The sequence below is a fragment of the Carassius auratus genome, chromosome 27 (genome assembly GCF_003368295.1).
Source record: "Carassius auratus strain Wakin chromosome 27, ASM336829v1, whole genome shotgun sequence".
In the NCBI taxonomy this organism is placed as follows: Eukaryota; Metazoa; Chordata; class Actinopteri; order Cypriniformes; family Cyprinidae; genus Carassius; species Carassius auratus.
Window position 1 is genome coordinate 17,977,241 of NC_039269.1, and position 10,752 is coordinate 17,987,992.

Genomic DNA, 10,752 nt, shown 5'->3' on the forward strand with positions numbered 1-10,752 from the left:
TAAAATCCCATGTCTGTCTTACTCAGCATCTTGCATGTGTGCAAGCCTCTAATCCTTAGAGATCAAGACAACGTGATTCCACATCCGGTGAATTTGTTTCGCTCTTAAACCTACATAACCAACAAAATCAATAATTATTATGGCACGTTTTGAGAATGACAGCTAGTTTGTTCTTTATACTGTTCTGAAACCCAACTACAATAGTTATAGAATAGAGTAAGAGCTTGATCAGTGAGCAAAACTGTTCGCGGAAACCAAACTGCTTGAAATTTCCTTAGAAACACTGCAAGGCTAATCTCCACCCCATGCTGATAATGAAATCCTTTAAAACTATCTGAGACATGACGGGGAGCCTTGAGATTACTAGACACTGCTGAATATAAATGAACAAACATTGCGCAATGTCTCATTATGAACAAAAATTTATAAAAGTTAAAGAATGAACAGATTCAGCAAGTAAAGTCCATATTTTTATTATATACATATTCATATCTCACGCTGATTGATTCACGTGATACAAGATTACCATCTCCCCAGATGTAATGCATTTATAAATGGTGTTGCTCTGCTGTAAACCAATCACAATCAAAATATTCCTGCTGTGCTTCCGTAGTCACAGTTATGCTCCCACTGAGAGACACATGCTTTACCAGCTGAGGCTTCCCTTTCCCTTATAGTCAGCTACAGCATAAAACCTCTCCACTTCACCCCACTCTAATCCCTATTAACAGAGGCATTAAATCTGCTTATAGCTCTGAGAGAAATTAGAAACACCTTCACCCATCTGCTGGATATCACACACAGCAGAACAAAATACTTCATGTCTCATTATGTTTAAGAGAAAGCTATTAAAACATTGTGTACAAGTGTAATTTGTTTAGTTAATTATACAGTCAGTTGAGACAAAGATGCAAGTATTATGCTATGTAAACAGTTGAGATCAGATGAAAGGTTTGCGTGGAGGTTGTCGCTTAATTATGATATTTTATGTTTGTATATCATTCAGTATCACACTTACTGTTATTATGGTTATCAGTACTGTACTGTTTGAAACCTCATAGGCTAAATATGCAATTTAATTAAATGTTAATTAAATTATACAAACAACAAGTTTAAAAAGGTTGTGTTTTTACATTTGTTTTAATATATGAAGGCTTAAAATGATAGTATTCTTGATGCTCTGTCTCTAAAATGCTGTTTAATCGTGACCAAAGATTACACAAATCGACTCTGATGCCTGCCGTCCCAAAATAGCCTTGAGCGTTGCTCATAATCTCTTCAGTTGATGGACAACAAACTCACCAACTCAACCCTCCTGAAAATGTGAAATAAGGTAGGATGAGTGGCTTCAAATCTTGGTGTGTTCATCTAAATAGTAACATAGAAACTAGTAGCACTTTCTGTATATTTCTTGATGCAAGCTAATCATAAGGTAGTATTCGTTTTGGTGTTTGCTCTAAGATACATTGTATAGATTGTTTTATGTAACTAGTTTGCAGCAGATTGGAAGGAAATTTTAGTTTGGGCTTTATATATGTGTGTGCTTTTGAATCATGCTTTCCAGAACATGTCTTGTGGCTGTTGTGCAATGGTTTACTGAACTGAAAAATTATTGAGGAGCATGTTTTGTCAATTGAATGAGACTGTCCATCCCAAATGACAAAGCAATCTGTATAAAGAGGATGTTTTCTGATAACATTACATTTAGGAATAGTGATCGGTTTCCATAATACCTTTTCTAGAGTTTTTTTTTAGGATTTAGGTTGTTTTATTGTGTGTGTGTGTGTACATACATTATTTGTTTGATCTCTTCTAGTTTGAGTTCAGTAAATATTAGCATTAGCATTTGTTCAGTGACTTCCATTCTTATACCTGATCATGTTAAGCAAACATTCCTGATCAAACTCTTCTAGTCCTTAAGAGAAGCCATTTCACTGTTGACTGCAGGAAGCCATTTCATTAATGACTAGGATGAAAAATTGAAAACAATACCTGAAAGACGAATGTAGCTGTTGCTGCTAATGAACTACAGATTGATTTTTCTAATGCATTTGTAGTTGTAACAATTGCAAAGTATAGAACCTTCATTACAAAGAGCATATCACATAATTTAAAGGTTGTGTTTTGTTGTCATTAGCTGAAGGTCCCCCAGAGTACAATTATTTACAAAAACACTTGCTTTATGGGTGACACAAAGTGAATTTGGAAGCAATTTCAGTGCGGTAGAATTAAACCTAATAGGAAACTGATAGTAAGAACAGAACAATGTTATGCCATGCAATTCATAATTTATATTTTTATTATGCACAATGAAAAAGAAAACTTTAAACTATTGTTTTTTTTTTCAGTATCTCTTAACATGAGCACAACACACATTAATGATGCACCCCATCCTGACATATCTGTGGGGAGTGTGCAGACATTGGTTTCCAGATCACTAAACCCCCAACCAGACCCCACTACTACTAAGAGAGTATGTTTCTACAAGAGCGGGGACCCTCAGTTCACAGGGCACCGGATGGTCATCAACAGCCGCACTTTTAAAACCTTTGATGCCCTTCTAGATGCCCTCTCCAAGAAAGTGCCTCTGCCATTTGGGGTAAGGACCATAACGACACCCAGGGGAACACATGTTGTCCGCACCCTTGATGATGTGCAGGATGGGAGCTCTTATCTGTGCTCAGATCAGAAAAAGGTCAAGCCTTTTAACTTGGATGAGGTCCATAAGAGACAGGTCCCTTGGAACACTACCAGACCTGTCAGTGCGGGACGTCAAGCACGCAGGGAACTGGTCCGGCAGCAAGTAAAGAGAAATGAAGTGACCACAAGGGCAGGAAAAATGGCAGAAAACAGAGTAATGGTACGAACACCAAAGAGACTGACAGTGTACAAAAACAGGGATCCAAGTATGAAGCGAGTAGTTGTTCTTCATAGAAGAACAGCTCCAAGTTTTAATGCTCTTTTGGATTATCTTTCTCAAGTGATGCAGTTCCCAGTTGTGAAGCTTTACACAGAAGATGGCAGAAGAGTAAGTATATCGTATATATAAATGTTTTCCTAGTTAAAATTATAGCAAACATTGGTAACTGCAGCTAGTTAAGAATTCAAACTGCTAATACTATGAGTTACTGAAATCATTTTTCTCTATTTCACACATCACTGTGGCCTTAAAAAATTATGAATTACTCTTTTTTTTATCATCAATTTTTTCTAAAAATGAGTACATTCAATTTGATGCATTTTATGTAAACACAATTATAATATCTTTGACTAACAGAAAATGATCTAAAATGCTGTGATATTACACTGTAATGCTTTGCTTTTGTACAAGATTTTAGAACTATTTAACGGCTCTTATTCAATACCTGTCTTTAAATATTTTTGAGACAGTTTTGCTTTGTCTTGTCATTGAATGTGTTGTCTAGGGATGTTGTCGTGCAGTATTTTGATCTTTTTGGCTTTTAAGCTTCAAAGTATACTATGTCTTTGTTCGTTACCACTGTTGGGAACATTACTTTAAAAAAGTAACTAGTTATAGTTACTCACTACTTGTTCCAAAAAGTAACTGAGTTAGTATCTGAATTACTCTATAATAAAAGTAACTAGTTACATGTAACTATTTGGGTAAAAAAAAAAAAAGTTTCTATATGTCAAAGAATTTCAATTTATTTTTTTAGCAGTTTTCACAAGTCAGTTGAAATGAGTAGAACAGACAGGTGTTTGTACATAACTTTCGATATTTATTGCACGTCAACAGAATCCTGCACTTCCAAGTATTATCTTTGTAAGAAAAGTGTTTTTGGCCACTAGCTTTGTAGATGCGTGTGTCACACATTACATGTACAAATTACATGCACATTCTTGCCTTTGACCACAATGAATTTGAAGTAGTGCTTATATCTCCACCTTGAAAATGGCAACTTTTCATCGGATTGCTCCTGACGCATGTGCCACCTCCTCACTAGCTGTGTGAGCCAGGGGTGTGTTCGGATTACATAGTTTATTAAATCAATGCATAGTAATGTACCACATTTAACGTCCAGTAATGTTAAGGGCGTTGTAACAATGGGGAAAGTAATTAGTTAGATTACCCCGTTACTGAAAAAATAACATCGTTACCTAACACTGTTCGTTACTGTCATTCCGTCAGTCCTTGATGTACTAAGCCATGATGTTTAAATTCTTACCCCCAGCTGTGAGAGAGAGTATACTATAATAACTCATGTCCCAATGGTGTCTTGAGTAATGTCACACACATGACGGACTTATAAACTCAAGTTAGCTGTCAAACTAATGTCCTAAAGTTTCTGAAAAATGAATAATGTTATTTACTTGTATGCACATAAGTTTATGTTCTGTTTATAGGTTGAAGGACTTCCTGCCCTCATCTTGTGCTCTGGGATTGTTGTTGCAGCTGGTAATGAACCCTTCAGAACAGGAATCTATGATCTCCAAGCTTCTACTAAAGTCCAGTCAAGGATATCTGAATCTTTTCATCCAACACAAACTGAGACACTACTACGTGAGCCAAATTTTTTTTATTTTTAATAATTTTTGTTTAGCACTTTGCTTTGCTTTTCAAGTTTAATTATGTTTTTTTCCCACTTGTCATTTTCCATCTTCTGTCTTCTAATAATATCGGATCATTCACCCATAAGAAGAAAAAAAGATTCCATCTGGGACTATTTCAAGATCAAGGAATTTCTCTTTATCTTCTGAGAGGTTCCTTGTAGAGCAGATCAATAAGTCACTAAATGGAAATCTGACAGAGCACAACAGGACAAATAATGAATCAATGGAAACCGAAGGCAGTCAGCCATTGGGATCAGATGAGATGGAGACCTGTGACTGTACGAATGGTGTGGAGCAGAGGAATTGCCCCATTATGCCTACTGAAGACGACATTGAAAAATCTTTTCGGGTCAATGAAGATGGCAGCATGACAGTGGAGATGAAGGTGCATCTTACTATAAAACAAGAGGAAATGATCCACTGGACAACTACACTGAGTCGCATTTCCGTTAATAACCAGCAGAGGTGCAATTCCAAGCCACAATCAGGTGTAAACTCATTAGAAGTAACCAATGACTCAGGCAAAGAGTCGAATGGACCTCACAGCCTAGATTCTAAAGAAATCAATACACTCGCTAACAAATCTGTAGGATTCATCAATGAAGAAAAGGAACATTATGGCAGTGATACATCATCTGAAATGCCCAAGTCCATCTATAGAAGGCTACCCACTCCAGGTCCCAGACAAAAAAGAAAAGAGGCCTCAGTCGAAAACATCAAAACTGTTTCAGAGACTGAAGTTCAGGAGAGTACCGTAGGTGCATACTCATACATGGAGCGAACTGGACAAGGAGAGTTGACGGAGGGTTATTGTGTGGTCAGTCACAACAGTAGCAGCAGCACAAGAACTGTGTCAAAATCTGGGAAGAGTGAATTGGGGGAGGCTAAGCAGAAAAAGTCTGACACTTCCTTTAGATCATCAGGTGTTGCACAGATTCTTCAGCTACAAAACAATGCGACGATGGGAATAACAGAGACTGTGATGCACATATATGAATCACAAGGTACGTGTGACAATTACAATGCAAATACACAGGTGTATATGGACAACAAGCCTGGATATCACACAAAAGCTTTGCCTCAAATCAAGCCAGGCTCAACAGACTCAGGACCCCGTTCGTCAAGTAACGATTGCGATGTAGATCTCACTAGGCAGTCCACAAGTTCCAACTCCCAGGATGGTGCAAAATCCAATATGCTATCATTATCATCTGCCTGTTCAACACCTCCAAAAAAGACAAACAACAATCCATCCATCCTCACCGATGATGAAAAACAAACATTGGTTGAGGGTATGTCTGAAAGGACTGAAAAGGAAATTATCCATCCAGCAGCAGCGATGGAACAAGTCTCTGAAGATAAAAGCATTGTTAGTAATAATAAAAATAATGCACCAAAGTCCAAAAAATCTAAGAAAAGTACTTCTTCTGAATCATCTGGATTTGTGAGAAAAATAAGGGGCAGTGCTCCGGGGTCTTCAAAAGACCTACAATTGACGTCAGACACACTAAGCCACACAGTATCAGAGAAAAAGACTAGCTCAGCAGAAAGTGACAGACGTGAACCCAAAGCTGTAAGAGACAAAAATAAGAAGACAAAAACATTTGAAAGTTCTCCAAAGATTAGAGACGTTAATCTCAGTACAAGGAATCAAAGTCGGTCAGATGAAGATCTCAAGTTAAAAGATAAAACTATTAAAGACATTTCCCACAAAGTGAAAACAAATGACCATGATTCTCATGGGCCTAAACTAAAGAGGAACAGTTTAGACATTCAGTCGCCAGCCCCAATAAAGAGGCTACCGAAACAAAGGTCAATGAATGGTGTCAGATCAAAAAAGTCCTCTAAACAAAAACAGGAGTTGAGTGAAAGTGTATCATTGCCTGTGCTACAATTATCCTCCTCCAGTGTAAATCAATACGTTGAAAGCTGGCTAAATAAAATTGAACCAGAATCTTTGCCCTACCATGATGAGACAAGCTATCCAGAGATTGTACCAAGAGCAGTTTTCCAGATAGGGAGTGACTCCACTGATGGCTCTGAGATTAAAAATAACCCTGAAATAGATCGCGTAGATGTTGAAGGCCCTGCTCTCGAAGATAATGCTGATGAGAGGCCAACTTCTCGCCCACCTGTACAAATAATGTGTGAGGGAGAGCCAACCGAACCACAGAGGCAGAGAGGATTTTGTAAATCGATGCCAATTTTGAGGTTACATTCTGAACAGGAAGGTCTTGTAAGAATGCACAAGTCATCTGAGAACTTGGCCCCTCCTGACTCTTCTGGGACATCACAAAATACAGAGGTCAGAGTTAAGTCAGGCATGAAACCAGTTTTGCAGCAGTTGTGTTTGTCTGTTCAGTCCATCAAGCAGGCGTTGAGTCCAACCCGCTTAACAGCTCTGGAAAGGGAAAAGTCGAGTAGCCTCCCGGATTTTTCCTCTCAGGTGGCCTCTGCCTTTGGGTCTCCCTCAAGAGCTCTTCTGTCTTTCTTGTCACTGATGACTTTGAGAGATGGACTTTCAGTCCTCTACAAAAATGAATCACAAGCCAGCAACTCGAATGTCTGTCCTGAGGCCCTGCAGGTAATGCAGTCCTTGGAAAAAATATCCAGTATTAAAGATGAAGATGAGGTAAAGGCCAGCTTGACCAGTCTTCAAAGTTCTACTTCATCCAAACTAAAACAAAGTTGGAGAGATTTCCAGGACCAAAATGTCTTTGAAGAGAGTCCTCCGCTGTCACCAAGATTCTCAGAGCAGGAGTTTGCCGTAGAAGTGGACTTAGAAGGAGAAACAGAAGATCAGGACAAACAGTGCAGTTTTAGTATAGAACAGTTACTGGATGAACTGAACATGCCTGAAGATATTCACAGAGAGATTTCATCTCTTGTTGAAGGAGAACTACAGTATTTTAATCAAGAAGACCCAATCAAACATGATGATACCATCAGTGAAATTTCAGGTAAAGAAAAGGAAAATGAAGATGGCTCCTTAAGTGGTAGTTTAGAGAAAGCTGCTGACATGGAAGAGGAAAAGGAGAATATTGACCAAGACAATGACAAAACCAATGATCAAATGGAACAAGAATCTCAGGAATTGTGTTTAATCCAAGCTCATTCCCCTGACTCCGAAACTATAGATGAGGACATGGGCAATGAAGATTCTGGTATAGCAGTGCCCATTCAGTCACCTGAGGGTAATGGTAGTGATTCAAGTAAAGAAGAGGTTTTAGAAACATCTGATAACAACCAGATGAATGCAGAGAACATGCAAGAAAGGGTAATGCATGAAGACTCTGAATCTGAAAACAAAGATGGTGATGGAAATCGTTCTCCAACATCAGAACAAAAAATAACAGATGTAGATGTAGAAGACGTTTCTGAGCTCTCTGATCACCAAGACAATATTTGTGACAGAGAGGACAATGGAATGCCAGAGATCATAGAAAGAACGAGACACTGATGTAGAGGAGGAGGACAGCATTCAGAACATCAGGGTAAATAGCAAGCAATCAGATGCTTCAGAACCCGAAGACACAAATGCCAAATGCTCATGTCCAGCATCAGAAACTGAGTGTGTGCCATTTTCAGACAGAGAGGCAGCTGAGCTAAATGAGGACAGTCAGCACAATACAATTGAGGACTGCGTCAGAGAGGAAGCTGAACTTTCTGATTTTGAGGAAACAATTAGTGATGGAGGACATGAACAAGAAAACAAGTCCATCTCATCAGAATGTATTTCCATTCACTCAGAGACAACATCACCTCATTGTGATACAGAGGGTGAAAGTAGAGAGCAAACATTAGAGTCATCCAGCCAAGAAGATGATTACATGATGTCTCCTGATGTCAAAGATGAAAATCAACAAGAAGATGTGCCAGAGATCTCAGAAGGTGAGGATCATGATCCACACTGCAACAGCAGTACTCAATATGGTAGTAATGATGAAAATAGTATGACTAATGAAGCTGAATACGTGAAAACACAACAGATTGAAAATGGGCTTGTGGAAGATCATGACATTAATGAAGTGGACCATGAGAACTCTGAAGTTTGTGAACGAGTAGATCCAGATGCTGAACCAGACTCTTCTACAATCTCTGATCCTGAGGTTGCGGATGAGGATGTCACAGAAACAAAGCCAAACACAAGTGATTCCAAACCCTGCAAAGTCCAGACATTAGAGAAAGGTAGTCTGACTAAAAAGGACAGTTCTGCTGAAGAGTGTGATGTAGAAGAAGAAGACTCGGTTTCTCTTGATTCTCATAATAGTGTGAATAGTGTTAGAGACTCTTGTACTGATAATAACGATTCTGTGGAAGGGGAGTCATATGGCAGTATGAGTAAAAGTGAGCACCAGTTTGAGAAAGCTGAGAGTTTAGGTATGGAGCATGGCTATCATTATCTACTACATCCAACTGAGATCTCACAAGAGCTGCTAGACCTAATTAATTCGGCTTTGTTGTCTTCTACCCTGACTGTCAAATGTGATTCAAATGGCAACCTCAGAATAGAGCCAGACAAACACAAAATGAGGGATATGTTTATGGCTTGCCAAAAGATAGATAATCAGTATGGTCAAAACTGTCTCCCGAGCCCAAATACATCAGATTTGTCTGATTATAGGCCTGAGACATCCGACAATGGTGGGTACCAGTCGCAGGAGCTTTTTACAGAGAGTGGAGAAGAGGAGGCGGAGAGATTACGTATCTTTCAAGAAATCATAAAACGAAGTTCAGAGAAGCCAAAAATAATAAACCATGTAAAAGAAAGTGGCTTGATGAAATCGTCCACATGGATGACATCAAAACCCACTCCCAGTCCAAGTTTAAAAAGCAGCAGTCTTGCTTCTTTTCAGGATACAAAAAGCGCAATCCAAGAGACAGTATCCCACAGTAGATCACCAAGCGATAAAAGTTCACTTGACGAAGACTATAAATCAGTACAGTGCATGGCTTTAAAAGACAATGTGGACTCTGGAGAGGGAGTGCTGATTGATAAAGGCAGGTGGCTTCTCAAGGAAAACCACCTCATCCGTAACTCTCCTCCTGCAACTATGGGGATGTATGGAAATGGAGACACAACATCAGCTGACACGGCTCAGGACAACAAAAGTGAGGATTCAGCCTACCCATATTGTGAGAACCAAGCATCGCCTCTGGCTGTAATATCCTCTTCTGAGCTGGAGGACATGGCTAAACCCCCTACACCAAAGTGTACATACTTCAATATGGCACATAGCAGTGACTCTGATCCTCTCTTAGATGCCCAAAGTGTCAATAATGGCAGCAGTGGAGGGAACGCTAGAAGAAACAAGGAACTTAAGGTTTCTCCGATGGGTGAGTCCTCTAAAATGTGGGCAAAGAAAAATGGAAGTATGTCTTCATTTGCATCTGTTGAGTTCAAACTGCCTGATGGTAAAGTTCATCCTCAGGAGGGATCGGGATCTGGTACTAACAGATCTCAAAGTCAAGACAGTCGGAGAGTACAAGAGGAGGAGTCGAGGGAGGGTCTAAATCTCAGATGTGGGCAACACTGCCCAATTCTATAGATCTAAAGGGAAAATAAACCAGCCACCAGCACTTCTATTTAAAGTATTGTCAGATTAATTTATTGGTAGTAGCTTATTTGCTTAAACTGTTTGAACAGCAAAATGTAAAGGCATACTGTCTTTAACCGCAGTGAAAAGACTTTAATTTTCTCACTTTGGTGCCTGCTGGTATTTAAGCTTTCGGTCATTAACATTTGCCTGTTTTAAACAGTTTGGGGTTATTTCAGACATGTATTTTCATTTCACAAGGGCTATATTGCACATCTGTTTTACTTGAATCTATTGAACAACCTAAGTGGTATTTCTCATAAAGAAAAATAAATGAACTTCATTTTTGCATTTGTTTCCTAATGTGGACCTGTCTCTTATTGGGTAAAAAAAAAAAAAAACATAACGCATAGCCCTAAAATATGGTTGACAACCCCCCCCCCCTCCCCCCCCCAAACCCCACACACACACATCTTGATTTTTTTCAAGATGTGTTGCCTCACTCTTTGAGCAGTCCGTTGTTAACAAGTAACTATAAAAAGTAATAGTACTACAGTACATCAACACTGAGCTTAAATACTACTAACTAATATGGAAGCAAGATTAACTGAGTGGGAACTAATAGCAAATTTAGGACAAATGT

At 38.9% G+C, this 10,752-nt stretch overlaps 1 protein-coding gene across 1 annotated transcript; it reads left to right on the forward strand.

Moving 5' to 3' along the window:
* The first annotated feature begins 1,147 nt into the window (after nt 1-1,147).
* Nucleotides 1,148-10,121, forward strand: LOC113045733 (oxygen-regulated protein 1-like). Its single transcript, XM_026206338.1, is given in 5 exon segments — nt 1,148-1,333; nt 2,349-3,028; nt 4,366-4,522; nt 4,659-8,017; nt 8,019-10,121. Coding segments are annotated over 4 exon segments (6,288 nt in total). The 5' UTR covers nt 1,148-1,333; nt 2,349-2,359.
* The last annotated feature ends 631 nt before the right edge of the window (nt 10,122-10,752 follow it).